Genomic DNA, 18,362 nt, shown 5'->3' with positions numbered 1-18,362 from the left:
CTAGTCATTTTACTTTTTTTAAATGGTAGTTAATGGTTTCAGTTTAAGAACACATATTAAAACATTGGTCCATTTACTTTTGGGGGGTGGTACTGGAGATTGAATATAGCACCTTCACAATGGGCTACATCCTAAGCCCTTTTTTTATTTTCAGACAGGATCTGTCTTAGCCTCCCAGAGTTCTAGGATTATAGGCATGCCACTTGAATTTCTTAATAGCTTGTTGCTTCTTTTTAGGGATTATATAAGTAATAAGTACAATTATTCACCTTCATTCTGAAAGAGATACAAAGTAGCTTTACTTGAATCACTTACTTGTATTTCTATTTTTAAAATGTTTTTGTATTGATAGATCTTTGCTGTGTCTTGTATCTTTTTGCTTTCTGTTCTCAGAAAGATACACAGGTCATCATGTGGTAATATGTTAATCATCTGTCGTGCGCTTCTGTAATGTCTGTACATATGTAGATGAGTGTGCATACTTGTTAAGTAAGGAATATTTCAGAATGTTTTTCAGTTTCTGATTTAATGTAGTGTTGTACTCTACTTCAAAGCTAAAAAAGCAGTGAATTCTTTTTTATTTGTACATGATGATTACATTCATCATGGGGAGTTGGTACATGTACATTACATGTATTCTTTTTGTGTATTTCCCCTCCCCCTCTCCTCATTGCCCCATCCTCTTGATGATAAATCAATATTGATTGTGAATGACTACAGACTTTTCAATATAAGACTGCTGTCAGTTTAACATATTTTAGACAGTTCTTTGTAGATGGAATAAGAGAAAATTTTGCCTTATGTCCAAATAACTGAAATCAGAACTTTTCTCACCATTGTTTTCCTCTTTCTTCACTCCCCCAACCCCTCCCAAATTCTCAAAATGATTGATTGTGGGTAAATCAAACTTGGAAACAGCTGGGCTATGTTTCAGCCTCACGTTAAATTACATAAAAATAACTGCAAATTTATTTGTATTGCAATCTGTCATTTCAGGTATTTCAGCCATCCAAAAACAACTTCACATTTATATAATGTAACAGAAAAGTTCTGAAAACATTAAGCAAATAGAAGTTTGGAGCGTATTAAACAAGATGAACGTCTCTGGAAGTGGTTGTGGAAGCCCTAGTTCTGCAGATATATCTAATGATTTTAAGGAACTTTGGACAAAACTGAAAGAATATCATGATAAAGAAGTACAAGGTAAACACTTCTTAAAGCAAGCAGTGTTTTGTTTAGACTACAATAGCAATAACTAACTTTGACATTTTTTATGTATTTATAGAAGGAAGGAATATCTTTAGGTTCAAATATCCCCTTCCTTTTAAAAATTTTTTTGTGGTGCTACTGGAAATTGAACTTTGGGGATGGCACCGTTAAGCTACATTTCCACTCCTTTTCTTTTTAAATTTTGAGATAGGGTCTCAAAGTTGCCCAGGCTGGCATCAAACCCTTAATCTTCCATCCTTACAAATAGTGTAATTGCAGATGTGTACCACTGTACCCAGATAAATATTTGATTTTAAAGGGACTTTTACTATTGTAACTTTTTGTGATTAATTTTTATGGATGAATTTTTACTTTCTAACTGTGCATACCTATTACAGGACATAGTTCTTACAACTTGTAGTTATTTGAGGTAACATGTACAATAAGTCCCCAAATTACAAACTGATTCCAATCTGGGAGGACATTCTTAAGTCGGATTCATTTGTAAGTGCAACAAAGTGAATCTTTTTTTTTTTGGTACCGGGGATTGAACTCGGGTCCGTGCGCTTGCACAGCAGGTGGCAAAACCACTGAGCTAAATCCCCGGCCCTAAGTGAATCTTACTACACCTTTGACACAAATATACAATGTAAAACAAACTAAACACACACAAAAATACATTGTGTCCCCAAATGTACTGTACTACTATACACTATTGCACTGTACAGTAAGCACACTGCAGCACAACTGACAATGTCCAGCAGACATGTTAGCCACTTTCACTATTTGTTCACATCTTTGAAAGTTCCTAATGAGAGATCTGTTTGTCCATTCATAACTGTGAAAGTTTACAACTCAAATGTTCGTAAGTCAGGGACTTAACGTAAAGGGGTGGTGAAAAGTAGAATTTATTGACTGAAGACAGGATTCAAATGCTAATTTTACTTGCATACTTGCTGTGTGATCTCAGGTAAGTCACATAATCTCAAAACTTAATTTTCTATTTGTAAAATTCTCTCCAAGATTATTCATAGATATAAAAATGTCATTTGTCAAACCTTTGGGAATCTGCTGCTAAGCACTGAGTTGCAAAAGTGAGTGGCAGTTTACTTTCAAAGATCTTGCAGTCTAGTAGAGACAGCTATGGAAACATAATTACAGTACAATGAAATGAGAACTAAAAAGGTTTAGAAGTAGAGTGCACAGAGGATTAATTGTGGTTAGAATGAATATGTAAGTATTATTTGTGTTAAAATGTACTTTGTTCCTTTATAGGAACTTTCTATTAAAGTTAAGCTCAAGGTTTGATACTAAGTTTCAATATGCTTTAATTCTGACACTTTAATGTTTAGTATACTTTTCCTGTGTATGGGAAATGCTTCATTTTACAGTTGTTTCCTGATCACCTGTTGATCACACCCATGGTTTATACTACAAATGCTGTATAGCTTTAACATTACACTGGGGTACCATTACAACATGCATTGGAATTTTATCATGATAAATTTAGTTCCTGGCAGAACTTTATTATAATATCTTCATCATTAATTAATGGATTCTGAAATAAGAACCCCAAAAGGAATCTTGCACATCCCAGTGTATTTGGAGACACTTGTTCAAGAAATATATGTTGGGCACTTAAAATGTGCCAGACCTTGTAAATAAGAAACACATAGGGCCGGGGATTTAGCTCAGTGGTTCTGGTGCCTGCCTCACAAGTACAAGGTCCTGAGTTCAATCCCCAGTACCAAAAAAAGAAAAAAAGAATAAAAATGAATCATATATAAACCCTAGTTTTAAGAGCTATTTTTTATTTTTATTTTGTTTTTTGTTTATTTAAAGAAACTAAGGCTCTGTAGCCCAGGCTGGCCTCCAGGTCATGATCCTCCTGCCTCAACCTCCCAAGTGCTAGGATTACAGGCATTTTACCACCTTACCCCACTGAGAATTTCTAATCTAGAATTTTAATGCAGAATACCATATTAACTGGGAACTTGAACCAGAAGTGTGTGAGTGTCTGTGATTGACTGTCAGACCACATTTACAATTGGGTGAATTTAAATAGCTAGGGAGTAAAGATGGGGAGGAGGAAGGGATTTTCTGAATAAAGAGAACAGCATAGGCAAAAATTTGGAGATAGAGCCTAATTTTATTGAAGGAGTAAATTATGTTCTTTTTTTTTTTTGGTACTGGGGATCGAACTTGGGACCTTGCGCTTGCATGGCAGGTGCTGGAACCACTGAGCTAAATCTCCAGCCCGCAAGGAGTAAATTATAAACAATTTGATAAAGTGAAAAGTAAACTGAAAATTACCCCCTCAGCACAAACAAGTTACTCCTTTTATTATTTTTGAGTGTTTATTCCAGAGTTTTCTGAAGTATGAAAGTATTTTCTTTTTCATTTAATTTTTTTTTAAAAGGAAAGTTTATACATACAAAAAGTAAAGATAAAGCGCAAGGACCCGAGTTCAATCCCTGGTACCAAAAAAATAAATAAAATAAATAAAGATAGTGTTCCTTGATAACTGCGATAAGCTACATGTACTTTTTTAGAACTGGAAAAAAACAGTTTCCCAACTTCTATTAAAGGGTGGCAATTTCTTCCTTTTGATTTTAACTCTGTTATTCCAGTATTTAGATTTACTAAAAAAGAACAGCTTCAAGTTTAAATTATTAAAGAGTTACTTCTACTTACTATAAAAAATATTTTGTGATCTAGAAATGAAACAAATACAATAGTTTGCAATAATTTAAATAGGATAGGGGCTGGGGATTTAGCTCAGTGGTGCCGCTGCCTGCCTGGCAAGTGCAAGGTCCTGAGTTTGATCCTCGATACCAAAAATAAAATAAAATTAAAATTAAATAGGATAGATGTACTTCAGTGTTCATTAAACATTTAATATAGGGCTATTAGCATTCTGTCATCTTTAAGCAAAATGTTAAATTCTTTATCCTTCAAATCATTACTTTCTGTACTAACTGGTTTTAAGATCTTTGTTATGCATATTCCCTATCTTACACATCTTTATAAATCTCTAGGTAAAAGTGCTTGGCACATAGTTCAAAAGTCACTATTTAAAAGAATCGCAGTTTGTAGCTGGATCCATAGAACATTTTCTTGAAGTTCAGTTTCTAAAGACTCATAATATATGAAAATATCAAATTTTGTACCCAAAACCCTGAAACACATACTGTAATTTTAAAATTTTTGGATTATATTCTGTAAAGTTAGGAAAAGCAAGCTAAGTCACTGCTCTACAAAAAAATGACTTTTTTTGTTTTTCCCTGCTAGGGATGGAACCCAAGGTCTTGCATATACTAGGCAAGCATTCTATTACTGAACTACACTCCCAGTTCCCACTTCCTGAGTGTTAAAAGAAGTGCATGTAGGTTGCTATATTGTGGTCATTGTACATACTGAGTTATATCTTACTTATTTTGCTATTACTTCATTATTTAAACTGCTAATTTTTTTCATATTATACGTAACTGTCACTTTAGAATTTTATACATATCTGTTGCTGTGGTTGTGGATAACTAACTGTCCCCTAAAAGTCTACAGATTAAGGGCTTAGTCCTTGGGATGCTTCCCTTGGGAAGTGGTGGAACCTTTGGCGGTAGGCTGCAGTTGAAGATCTTTAGGTCATTGAGGGATTGCTCTCAAAGTGGATTGTGGGACTTCAGCTCCTTCCTCTTTTTCTTTTGCTTCCTGGCCATGAGGTAAGCAGTTAGCTCTGCCATGTACTCCTTGCCGTTGCTGGCTTGCCCACCACAGGTCCAGAGCAATGAGTCCATTTGATCTTGTACCAGAACCTCCAAAACTGTGAGGCAGCATCAGTCTTTTTCTTGCAAGTTAATTGTCTCAGGTACTTTGTTAAATTCTAATTTTTAGTTTGTAACAGTTGAAATATTTGACAGATTTCTTCCTCAGTGTTAGTCTTTTGTGGGGGGTGGGGGCCTACCAGGGATCAAACTCATGACCTTGCGCTTGTGAGGCAGGCATGGTGGCCACTGAGCTAAATCCCTGGCCCCCTCAGTGTTAGAGTCTTAAAAAAACTTCTATATTTTATGAAGAAGTGGCAAGAAAATAAATAATGTACTGGGGTTTTTTTGTTGCCCTCTTCTGTTCTACCCCATGCCATGGATTGAACCCAGGGCCTCATGCCTGCTAGGAGAGTGATCTATCTCTGAGCTGCATCCCTAGCCCTGTTTGTTGTTTTGCAATAGGGGACTGAAGCCAACGCAAGTGTTCTGCCATTGAACTTTAACCCAGGCACACACTTCCAACCCTGTTTTTAAAAATTTTGTTTTCAGTTAGGATCTTGTTAATTGTCCAAGGTGCTGTTGAACTTATAGTCCTGTTGCCTTAGCCTCTGAGGAACCTAGCCAGTATACTCTTTAATAAGAATGGTATGCCATATTGATCAGATATAGAATCTGACAAATATTACATAGTAGATAATTTTTTTACATTGTGTCCTCCTTGTGGTTATACTACAATAGTTATCCTGCTCTGAGGAAAGTTAATGTACTCTAAAAAAGTAGAAGGTGGAAGATATTGTTGGTATATATGGTTACTGTCTATGTGTTTTATGAATTGTAAATATTGGATATATGTTTAAAATGATAAGAGAGGGTACAAACCACTTTGGCAAATTCCAAATTGCTTACAGATTCTGAAGCTATTAAATGATTAAGCACTGTTTTTAAAAAACATTGATGTATTTTTAAAACATTTGGTTTTGAACCACTGCAAATTTACTGAATGCAGGGATTTTTAAATATTAGTCTTCGGTCAATGTGTTCCACATAGTTCCATTCAAAAATAGATCCCCTGGGGCTGGAGATTTAGCTCAGTGGTTCCACCACCTGCCTCACAAGCACAAAGACCTGAGTTTGATCCCTGGTATCAAAAAAAAAAAAAAAAAAAAAGACTCATAAAATTAGATCCTCTGACTATGTGATAACATCAATATGCCTGAGAGTGATTTTGCTTTTTTTTTTTTAAGAAGGTAGGGAATCCATTTGGAAAAACCAGTGTAATAGGCTATTTGCAAGACATCAAACATGGACTTGTCTGGACATTGCAGGTTTTGAAGTATATATAGGAATCAAAATTGATTCATTACTTTCAAAGCCTCATATTAGTAAAAAGGAGAAATATTATGAATGCTAGTACTTGAGATACTAGCTAACTAATGAAATCTATACTTATGAACTTACATTCTTCTGAATTCTCTGCTATATTAGTTTTGGAGAGATTTGACCAAAACATAATAAAATGATACCAGATATGCCATATATAGCACAGTATGCACATTGATTGCAATGCAATAAGGTACATGTGTTTCTTTTAAAACTAGGAAAGAATAAACAAAATCTCCCAGCTTCTGTTGAAGAACAGCAGGATGGAAACCAAATCATTTTTGGGGAAAAAATGCTGGGGACATTTGTGACCATTTTTCTGTCGTTTATTTTTAGGATAATTGTTTCTTTTCATGATTGTTCATTCTAGTGTCTTAAGTTTGTCTTATGACAAAACTGTTTTGAATAATATACAGTCTTTATGCTTTGAATTCAGAATTCTTTAAATTTTAAGTCAACTATATTGGAATTTTTTTTGCCTTTTTAAATCTTGCAGATGGGATATATTATAAAAGCACAGATAATGGAATTTAGAATATTTATTTTTCAGAGCATCACAATTTTAGTAAATGATTTCTTGTCTGTGCCAGATTCTGTCATTATCTCAACTATTACAGCTTCTGTATCTGGTAAATACGGTAATAGTTTCATAGAAAGGCAGATTTTGGGGACAAGAGTGGAACCCCTTTGAAGAAATGTGAAAGGATGTAGACAGTACTATGATAATGTGTATGTGCTGCTACAAATAGAACCCAGAGCCTTCGGTTCACTAGGCAAGTACCCTACCACTGAGCTATATCTCCAACCTGGATAAATAGTTCTTCATTCAATTTTGGAGTACCCCATTTATTTTCTCTGTTGTTTCAATCAAAAATTTTTAAATGAGAACAGTTAAAACACACATGTATATAATTTTGGTCCAGGACATCAACATTCTGTTCATTGTTAAGAATATTCTTAGTAATTCACATCTGTTATTTTTTTCATTTGCATTCACAACTGAAAATTTAATAAATCCCACAAAAAGCAATTTACTCATTTTGAGGAAAATATTAAGCAGAGTAAGCACACCTTAACAGACTGTTCCCCATCCTTTGGGTGCTGGCGATTGAAGCCAGAACCTCACATGTGCTAGGCAAGTGGTCCACCACTGAGCCTCATCTCCAAGCAAAGCACACTTTAAATATGCTGATTTCATAAAGATAAGAGTTCTTACTTTGGAATTGAAATAATTTATTAGGTAGTTACAGAAGTAGTAGTAGTAGTATTTTTTGGTAGAAGTTAAACTACTTGAACTATGCATAACTATTTGTTGAGAAAGGTGATATTGAGCCCCAGATGGTGGCACACATTGATAATCTCAACACTCTGGGAGGCTGAGGCAGGAGGATGATGAGTAGGCTGACCCTAGCCTAGTAGGTTCAGCAACTTTGTGACTTAGCAACACCCTGTTTCAAAATCAAAGGGCTGGGGCTGTTGTTTAGATGCAAAGGCCCTGGGTTCAACACATGTTATAATTCAGAACCATGAGTAACTTAAACTGACAGTCCATGCATTTTATCTGGTTGGTTCTCTATAGAGAACTAAAATAACATGATATTTGTGGAAAACAAATTGAATTCTTTCCTCATTTCTCAATTCTGACTTAAACTTGTTCGGTGTATTGCAGCTACGTATATCAGCCCTTGACTTATTTTCTCCAGAATTCATATATGAGTAGGTGTAGGGTTAATTGTACAGTCCGTGGTCTTTTGTCTACTGTTCCCTCAATAGGTATCTCAAGTTGCTAGTGTTACAATCCCGAATACTTTGCTGAACAGGCTACTTGTTCGTACAGGAGCTACATTGTTGTATAGCCTCATTCCTTCCGATGGGTGTGGATCAGGATTAAAGCTCACTTTATAGGGGTTCTAATTGTAGATGCCTAATTGACTTGATGAATAGCAAATGTTAAAATTGAGACACACACATGCACTGACACACATAAACCTGTTTCAGGGCTGATCTACATGACAGAACAAATGCCTCACAGGTGTTGAATACTTACAAGATAAAAGAGTCTTTCCATATTTCCCAAGAATTTTCTTTTTGAAGTTTATATGGATTTTCTATCTCATTGTTTCTTTGCTTAAAATGATTCATGGCAGGACTCCATTTCATCTTTGGCTACACTTTTCACTTAGAAAGGCAGACCTGAGTTTTAGAAGTCAGCCAAAACTAAAAACAAGAATATCTGTCCACAAGTATATTTTTCCACATTTTGGGAAAGGAAGAAGAGAGACAAACTGCTGACTGTGGCCTTTCAGCCTAGCAGGGTCACAAATTCTCTTCCTCGTCCTCCTCATTCTTTTTTGATACCTTTCTCAATTTTACAGGAATGATTTTATGCTTTACTGAGTACCTTGGAAGTCTTAGGAGTTTAACATCACTATCTAAAAAAGAAGGAAGTGTCTAGGAATTTGTCAAATGAAAAACATTTTTAAAATAGATCACATTAGCTTTTACTCAACATTTTATAAAGATAAGTTACCCTTTGTTGTTATGTATTATATTTTAACTATTTTCCAAATCTCTCACAAATAACACTTATTTACTTAAATTTTAGGGTATAGAGTTGAGAATAAAATGTGTCATACCAGTTGTACATTTCCTAGAGATGAAATTCAAGAGATAAGGCACAAGTGTAAAGTGCTTGAAAATTGCCCCAGGGCCGTTTGTTTTTCTACAGCATCTGGATTTCCTGGCATTGAATTATTATCCCTTGGGCAGTATGCAGAGATGACCTCTTCATGCAGTATCTGAGTAATTGTGAGGAAATGTGTAGGGGTTTTTTTTAAAATTCTTTTTTGTGCACTGCACCTGCCTGGCAAGCGCAAGGTCCTGAGTTTAATCCCCGGTACAAAAAAAAAAAATTCTTATTTGTCTAAATTACGTTATCCAAAAGATTGTACTAAATTAAATAGATAATATGAAAAATCTAGTTACTGGAAATGATAAATATATTAATATTTATAAATATGATATGGAAAGCTTTTCTAAATGTATAACTCACTAGATCCATAAACTATTAAAGGCAAATAATAAATCTGATTTTTCAGAAATTATTCAGCTAATAACTACTTGTTGGGGACTAATACTGCCCAAATAAAAGAAATTCTTGAGTAGATATAGAACTTTACATTTTTATAAGCAACTTATTTTGAGAAGTTGTTAAAATATCTATAGTTGGGGAAATTGTAGAATAGTAAAAGCACTGGTTTAAGAATTAAAAAGTAAAACACTGTTTTTATCTTAATCGTCTTGCAGAAAATAAGGAACAGAAATGTATGTATTCAATTTGAAAAATCCAACTAGTAGCCAACTTTTGATGTGATTCTTTTTAGTTTGTTAGTGCATATGTTTTTGAAGTATTAATCAGATTGTCCAGGTTGTATAATACATTTATATTTCTGTTTGCTGTTGCTCAATAGATAAAATTAGATACTGATAACAACTTTTGACATAATGCTAAATTGCATTCCAAAGAATTGTACAATTTCAAATATATCCAGTATAGAAGTATAGCTTTATGATACTTTTATGAATATTGGTTATTATAATTTTTACAATTCCTCAAGTGATTGTTTTGATTTGCATTTAAATTTAATTGCTGGTTGAAATGGGTGTATTTTAGTGTTTGTTTATTGACTGTTTTCCTTATTTTGTTCCTAGGAAAATTAGAAATGCCACACTACTTTATCCATATCCAGTGCCCATATCCATTTCAGTGCCCATCAGGCTGCTTTCTTTCCAGTAACTACCTGAGTCCCATAGGAAATGGTCATCTCTTTTGTTCTGTTAGACTTAATTAAAATAAAAAATAAGCAACAAATGTCTTGAGATAAAAATGCTACACTGCCCTTTGTTAATTACAATGAACTCTTGACTTATGAACTCAATTTGTTCACAAGGCTGGTTATAACTCAAATTGGTTGTAAGTCAAGACTATTTTTCCCATAATAATGGAAATACCCATAATGCATTCTGAATCTCCCAAAGCACCCCTTAACTAACCTTTTCATAATAAAAAGAGAGTGTATAATGTGCATAATTTACTAGAAACACCAATAATTTTCCTAGTGTAGTCACCAAAAAGTTATAAAATGTGCCTAGGTTACCAGAAGCAAAAATTTCATACTGTACTCACCATTCAAATTGATATCTTTGGCTTGCAAGAAGAGAGAATGAAATGGAAGGTGGTTATTGTTTGGAAGCAGAGTCCCCTTCCATAAGAACATCAGGAATCTGGCTCCCTGGTGTCCCTTCTTCTCCTTGGGAGAGTATGTAACCCACTAGGACCTACTTCTGGCTCACTAGGTCTCAACCTTTTCAGAACAAAAAACTAGTCTAAGGTTGTCTGTTTCTGTCTTTTCTTTAACACCATTCTACAGTATGACATTGTCATTAAGCAAGTGAATGCAACGATTGACTTTTTCTCTGTCTAGGTGGATCTTCTCTACAAATGTTTGTAGCTCTGTCCATTTTTTCAGAAATTCCTTTATTTCAGAAGAGCAACTTTGCCGCACTGATTGTTGATTACTCCCCCTCCTCTTGAGAAAGCTCCTCAGCTGCCATTCTCTGTTGCTCAGCCAGAAGTTGCTGAAGTTCCTGTGTAGGCAATTCCTGAGTGCTCTTCCACCTCCTCAACATCACCACTGTCTACCTGCAAGCCTGTGGACTCTGCTATAGTGACAGTGTCATCAACCACAGGGTCAACTGAAGGCTCAGGCTTCTCTACACAGCCGTGAAAGTCTCTGTCCTCTAAAATTTTAGGCCATACTTTCTTCCAGGCAGATCTCAGTGTCCTTAGAGAGACATTGGCCCAGGATTTCTCAGCTCCACACAGGAAAGAATGGCATTTAACTTGTAACTCAAGACTTTGGTCGGAAATCAAAACTAAAATTCCAGTCGTAACCCAAGTTGTTGATATGTGAGGTCAGTAGTAACTCAAGGGTTCACTGTACTTTCCTGTAAGCAGTTTGCTTCTAATCCAGGATTTCTTGCTACGTTTAATCCTGAAACATTTGAGCTTACATAAGCACTCTTATTGGTAGCATTTTGTAGGCTGTGTCAGGACATAGCTCTTCATTTATAGCGAACTTTTAATTATATGTTTGCCCTTGCTGTTAGAAAGGAAATAACTCACCTTAGGTGGGGAAATTTTCATTCTACTTGCCTGTCATATATAGACTAAATGCATTAATGTTGCTTGTATACTTTTGTGACCTCAGGGTAAAAGTAAGGGGAATATACTCTGGTTCATTGGGACCTGGTTCATTATTCAGAGGCCAGACTGAAGTGACTTAATAGTGTAGCATATGACTCATAAAGGAATTTAGATAACTGCCTCAGAAATAGTAAAATGTGTAAATAAAACATTCTGGGTATTTTTCTTTTTACCTTTCAGGTTTACAAGTAAAAATATCCAAACTGAAAAAGGAACGCATTTTGTAAGTATCAGTACAGTATGTAGCACTGATGTAGTATTTATAAAGTAATTGGTACCATTATTCTGTTTGATCTCAGTATCTTATTTGAAAAGAAATTAGCTTACTTAACCCCCTTATTTAAAAGGAAATTAGCTTGCTTAAACAATTGACAGTGATTTTTTTTATAGTTCTAAAGTAAAAAGAACAACTTTATGATTTTAAGTATAACCCTAGTTAACATATGCATGTGTAAATTTAACATCTTTTTTTCATAGAATATTTGTTAAGATGAGAACTGTTCTACATACTCATTTTGATCTATCAGCAGCATTCTTTTTTCAGGTGTATTAACACCTGCAATTCAAAGTGCTGCAAGATTGGGAACAGAATCATTCTGGGCTTTCTAAACTCATATAAGAAATGGAAGCTAAGTAGATACCTGGAGACCCCTTATTAGTAGTTTGGAACTTCCAAAGGACTCCTGAATTGTTTTGGCTATTAAATCCTGAATTAGCTGATTTTCTAAGTTAGGAGCAGATTTTACTCATGGTTCTTTAGCAACGCCATGTTCAGGAATGTGAAACAGATGATAGTATATTATCAGTACATAATCAGTACATATAAAATGAGTTTACATTTGCTTTATATTATATACCTGTAGACCTCCCTTACTTCATGTTCTTAACACTTCCAAGGCTGTAACTGAAAGCTAGAGTTACTAATCATGAGTACATATCCAGTTGTTTATTATAATATGAATGAAAAATGGGATTTTTTTCACACTGTAGTCATATTTGTAAGTGGACACAGATTCAGAAATATAAAATTTAAAATTTTAATAAATTTTGTTTAAAAGAACTGTTTATTCTTTTTTTTTTGGTTCTGGGGATCCAACTTGGAACCTTGTGCTTGCGAGGTAGGTGGTGGAACCACTGAGCTAAATCCCCGGCCCCTGTTTATTCTTAATTAGTAATCTTAGTAACATTGGAATGTTTTACATTGTTGAAATTGCACATGTTCCTATTTAAAAGATGTCATTTTAAACCTCCTTAACAGTTATTGTGATAGAGCTCAGTGTAGTTCTCACAACTGAGAGGTATTTCTTTACCTACAAAGGAAATTAAAAGGCTTTCCTCAGTAAATTTAGGGTACGTATCTTCTTAGGTCAATATTTTATTTTCGCAAAAACAAGCAGAATTGACTTTACAGTAAGGAAATTATATCCTCCAACTTAGAAGGTCTCAAAAAGACATTCTAGCACTGCTTACCCAGTGACTCAAAATCATTGGAGCCTCAGGTTATTTCTTTTTTCTCCACCATTATTAATGTTGGAAAAATTTCCCTCTTAATCTTGGCAAAATGGCAAAATGACCATCATCATTCTAATCACTACTTGTTGAAAATCTTTATGTCCCTTTTACTAGTTACAGAAATTTGCCAGAGCAGACCCCAGCAGACTTCCTCCAACTTGTTGACCATAATTGTGTGGTCATTCCTAAACAGTAACTGGAAAGGAATTGAATTAGTATGCTTGGTTCAGACTAATAGACTTTGAGAGTAATTTTTGTATATTCTGGGATGAAGTAAATAAGTAAATATATTGTTGATAATGAGTGCTAGAATTCTTATTATCAGGAGAATGAAGTTAACAGCATGGAAAAGTGTAAACCCTGTCTTGCTTGATAGGAGTTGGGAGTTATCAGGGTGCACTCATGGTTTTTAATATATAAATAGAGATAGAGAAATAGATACAGGTATTTGTGAATGTGTGCGAGGACATATGCATTTCCTAGGCTTGACCCATTGACAGGCCCTAGAAGCAATGACACCTCAGTAGTAGTGAGCACACCTTAACCTCAGATATTGATTTCTAAACAGTATTCTCCAGTGAAAGGAATCTGTTCTTGGAGAGAGAACTAATCTTATGGAGGAGTGGAGAACACAAGATGAGGTGGAATATCTTAGGTGCCAGAAAACAAGCTCATGTTCAAAAGGCAGCATGTAGAAGGCAAATTGAAAAAATTTCCTAATGGCAAAATCTATAATAACTAGGCCAAGAAATAATGATGGTAATGAATTAACACTTCTTATAGAATAAAGGCACAGCTCTTCTTTAGAGAAATTCCATTTAGTAAATGTAGAAAGAATGATCTAGAAACGCACCATTTGACAAACATGATAGCAGTAACTGTTGACAAGAATCACCAATGGAGGCTAAAATAAGCAGATGACAGTGTGGTAAGAAATAATATTCCACAGATACTTATTAATTACCAAGGGAAGAATTGTACCATTACCACTGAGAAACCTGGCTGACTCTACCTCAATCAAATGGTCAAAGTTAACTTCACTAGTAATGAGATAAATCTATCTCATGTACTTTTGATGTAATGCAATAAGAAGGGCACATCATTTCTATTATATTCTTAGTGAAAATACATAGCCTGAATCTTATAATGCAGAAACAGCGGACAAACCCAAATTGAAGAATTGTCAACAAATCGAAGGATTGGCCAGATAGATGTCAAAGGTGTCAAGGTTGTGAAAGGCAGAAAAGGATGAAGAAACTGTCTAGATTTGAGAAAACGTGACAGTGAAATGAAATGTACAATCCTAGACCAGAGAATGGAAACACAACTGGTTATTCAATAGCTGATCATAGTGCCTTAGATCATTGTGTAGTTTATCTTCTTAGCTAACTTTTAATGTATATGATAATTAATCTATACCTGTGTACTTTAGGTAGTTGGGGTTACACATTTTGGAAGCACAGATGAGTAGGTAAATCCCTCAGTAATCAGAATTAAAGGTATGCTTTATTATACCTTCTGTAGAGTAAGTTAGGTTTTTGCTCATGGAACTAGGAACTAGGGTTTACCTTCTTGTGTCCATTATTACAAACTGAAATGATTGTCTTAATGATCAATTAGTGAATCTGATAATGTTATTTATTAGCTATTTTTTTTTTGAAAACATGTTATTTTTCACTGAGGAAATAATGACATCTACCATATTCATCCATTAGGCATTTTTCTAAGAAAATTACCTTTCTAGCTACTGAGAAATAAACTACTCGCCTATAAATAATTCTTTATTTTCTTTTTAAGTATTTTTTAAATTAAAGAATTTTTTTTAAATGTTTAAAAATCCTGCAATTGTGCAGGACTTTTCATACTTTTGAATTCCTTATCAGAAATAGAATATTCTACATAATTGGAACATAGATAATGTGAGTAGAGATATCTGTTGATATTAACAAATGTCTGTATTAACAAATAGAAATTGGTTAGTGTATTTTGATAGTCATTTTGACAGGCCAAGTCAGACTCCACTCCTCCCTCTGTGCTCCAGCATTGGTTGGTGAATGGTACTTCAGGAAACATTCCTATAGCACATAAAAATACTGGAGAACAAATTCTAGTGTGATTTTAACTCTGATGAACAAGATTTTCAAACCTCACCTTTTAAAGGTGTTTTGTTTTTATATAAAAAGTTCATGATAATGTGTAAGTAGTAAGACCAAACTTTGGATTTGTAATAAATTTTTTGTAGCGTATTTTCCCTTGAAAACACATTTCTTTCTTGACTTGTAGAGATGCACAAAGACTGGAAGAGTTCTTTACCAAAAATCAACAACTGAGAGAGCAACAGAAAGTCCTTCAAGAAACCATTAAAATTTTAGAAGATCGGTGAGTCTCATACTTGAGTAAGAGAGGATTTTACCCCTTAACAGAAAGTACAGAACATTGGTTTTAATTTGTAATCAGTTGGATTGAAAGTGATTAACATACTCAGTGCTATAAATTCAAGTGATCAACATAATGTCACTTCTTTTAAAGAACTTATAACGTACTAGAGAAAGACAAGCAATAAAATGTAATTAAAACAAAATATGATTCGCACTGTGACGGTAGATGCAGGTTACTATCTAAGCACAAAGCAACTTAACCTAGTCTCAGAAGTTAGAGAAGGTCTCCTGAAAAATATTATGTTAAAATTCAAATGTATGCCTAAGAAGAGATAGCAAGACAAAAGAGAACACCTAGAGCACTATTTATAAAATTAAGACAACATACAGACAAATATCATGAAACAAGAAACCATGTGGGTTAATGAAGGTATCAGATTTAATCTAATTGTCTATTAACTATGATCCTGGGTTGATTCTCAATTCTTTGGCGGCTCAGTTTCCTTACATGAAAAATTGCTCTATCACCTACCATATAGTGTTTATATGAAAATTAAGTGCTAGAGGCCTAGGTACAGAGTGAACTTCCAATATCAGCTCCCACATTAAAAAGAACTATGACCTTGGATTTAATTAAATTAAGGTTCATGAAACAATGGATAAATTTCAAGGGCCCCAGAAGGAAATCTTGGACTTGTATTGAACAAAATGTGAGAAAAAGCATATGTATAAAAATATACCTCTACTCCCTACTACCAAATTAATACCATGTCATGAATTTTATACCCACCCATTGAAGAATATAAAGTTTAATAGAAAGGCAAGAGAACATTTGGGAGGAGAAACAACTATGAATAATGGTATTTACATGAAATTAATGACCAGAAAATAGATTTTATAAAGAGTATATTGTGTTTGTAGAAAGTCTGTCAAATAAAAACAAATTTAAGGATTTCTTTTTGGAGACTAGCAAACAAATTGAACATACTTGTTAGTCTGATAAATTCTAATACATCCATTTAAAATTAAGCCAGGATCAGCAAGCAATCAAGAGTTGAACTCTTTCACAGATGTTATTAAGAGTGGCAGTTGACAAGAAAAACTAAAAGAAATAAGCAAGATATTATTGCTTCATTTTATAATTGTAACCAATGGCATTTTAAACCTCCCTCTCTAATAATTGAAGCTATCATTTTAGTTCTATTTTACCTTTGAACCTTAATACATATATTTAGATCATTGTTTTATTTGCTTTTTAGTTCCTTTTTTTTGATTAGTATATTTTTGCAATACATAGTTACATTCATCTTGGGGAATAGTACACACACATGTCACATCTTAACTTGATCTTAGCCAAAAGACTAAGAAGTGATGGCAGCTCTGTTTCGGTGTTTGTTGTTGTTTTTGCTACCGGGGATCGAACTCGGGACCTTGGGCTTGCGAGGCAGACAGCAGAACCATTGAGCTAAATCCTCGGCCCACATGTCATATCTTAATCCTTGTTACTTTTCCTTTCCCTCCCCATCACAACTCCCTCCACTGCCAGGTCTGTGTTTTATATCCCTTCATCTCTGGAACGCCTCCCTTCCCTTACCACTATATCACAGGAACACGTTGGTGTTGTGCCTGCCTTAACCCTTCTTTCTGTGCATCACTTTTCCTCACTTCCTACTCTCTCCCTTTACAATAGAACCTGTAGAATAGAAGTGTTGTTGAGGCTGATAGTTACATCCTTCTGTCAGATTTTAGTCTTTTGTTCTTGGTTTATATAAGTTGATTATAGAATTTAGAAACTAGTAAACTGTATTTGATTATTTATTGGCTATATAAATATTCACTACAGAGTTTGGATTACATTTCCTTCTCTACCTGTCTGCTGTCATCACCTCTGGCCACACAAAGAGAGTATTTTTAATTTCCAAGTCAAATGAGTTTTTTTTCTCCTCTATTCCCAGTCAGCTCCTCCAAATCAGCCCACAATTATATTACAACAGTGACTTATATGTAAATTTTCATTTTTCTCAGTATTTCTAGCTACCTTTTCTCAGATTGAGACAAGAACTGTGTTTTCCTATCCATGTCATTAATATTTAATGTCTATTATTCTACTCATTGTTTTGTTGTAGTTCTTTTTATTTATTTTATTTGTTTATTGTTACTGAGGATTGAACCTAGGTCCTTTGCACTGAACTACGTTTCTAGCACATATTCGGTTTCTCACAACAATATATATATTTGGGGAGGGGGGTTGTTTTTTGATACAGTGTCTCAGTCACCATAGGCTGGGCTCAAATTTGGGATTATCCTTCCTCAGTCTTCCATAGTGCTGGAACCACAGTTGTGCAACAGTGTGCCAGTTTGTAGTTTTTTCTTGAGGGTAAAACTTCTTGTATTGAGAAAACTTCCTAGATCATTCATTTCTAGGCTACTGTATAGCTGCAATGCTGGATTTCTCTTCTTTGGATCTCTGCATTAATTCCATTATTTCATTAATCTCATCTTAGACAATCAACAAATATTCATGGAATAACTACTTTGTATCAGGCACCAATTTAGACCTTAGGGGTATACTAGTGAACATGGTTAATAAAAATGTAGGCCTGTTTTTCCTTTGTGTTGATTTTCATTTTAAGCTGTTAACAGAGCTTTCTATTGGTAAGCTCATTTTATTGAAACTTACCCTCAAGTATCTACTGAAAAAGAATGCACAGGAAGTAAATTTTCAGAGTTCTTACATTTCCGAAATGTTTATTTTACTGTAACATATAGTTGATATTTTGACTGGATAAAAATACCTAGGTTCAAAATAGTTTTCCATCAAAACTTTTTCTCATCGTTAACATTCCAATGCTA

The 18,362-nt window shown here is 34.4% G+C and overlaps 1 protein-coding gene across 11 annotated transcripts in view; it reads left to right on the top strand.

The window, feature by feature from the left end:
- Positions 1–18,362, top strand: part of Rbbp8 (RB binding protein 8, endonuclease) — a 92,299-nt gene that overhangs the window by 19,909 nt on the left and 54,028 nt on the right. For 10 of the 11 annotated variants that reach the window (XM_087194096.1, XM_087194131.1, XM_021265165.2 and 7 more), the window contains exons 2-4: positions 997–1,203; positions 11,800–11,842; positions 15,415–15,510. In XM_087194096.1, coding sequence (XP_087050222.1) covers positions 1,095–1,203; positions 11,800–11,842; positions 15,415–15,510 — 248 coding nt within the window. In that variant the 5' untranslated portion in view covers positions 997–1,094. Of the gene's footprint in view, positions 1–996; positions 1,204–9,966; positions 11,328–11,799; positions 11,843–15,414; positions 15,511–18,362 lie in introns of those variants that run through there. The other variant, XM_087194138.1, reaches the window with a different exon arrangement.

The sequence above is a fragment of the Heterocephalus glaber genome, unplaced genomic scaffold (assembly GCF_053883595.1).
Source record: "Heterocephalus glaber isolate CG9 unplaced genomic scaffold, H.glaber_assembly_v1.0 deba00000331, whole genome shotgun sequence".
In the NCBI taxonomy this organism is placed as follows: Eukaryota; Metazoa; Chordata; class Mammalia; order Rodentia; family Bathyergidae; genus Heterocephalus; species Heterocephalus glaber.
This window is presented reverse-complemented; position numbering and strand designations above follow the sequence as displayed.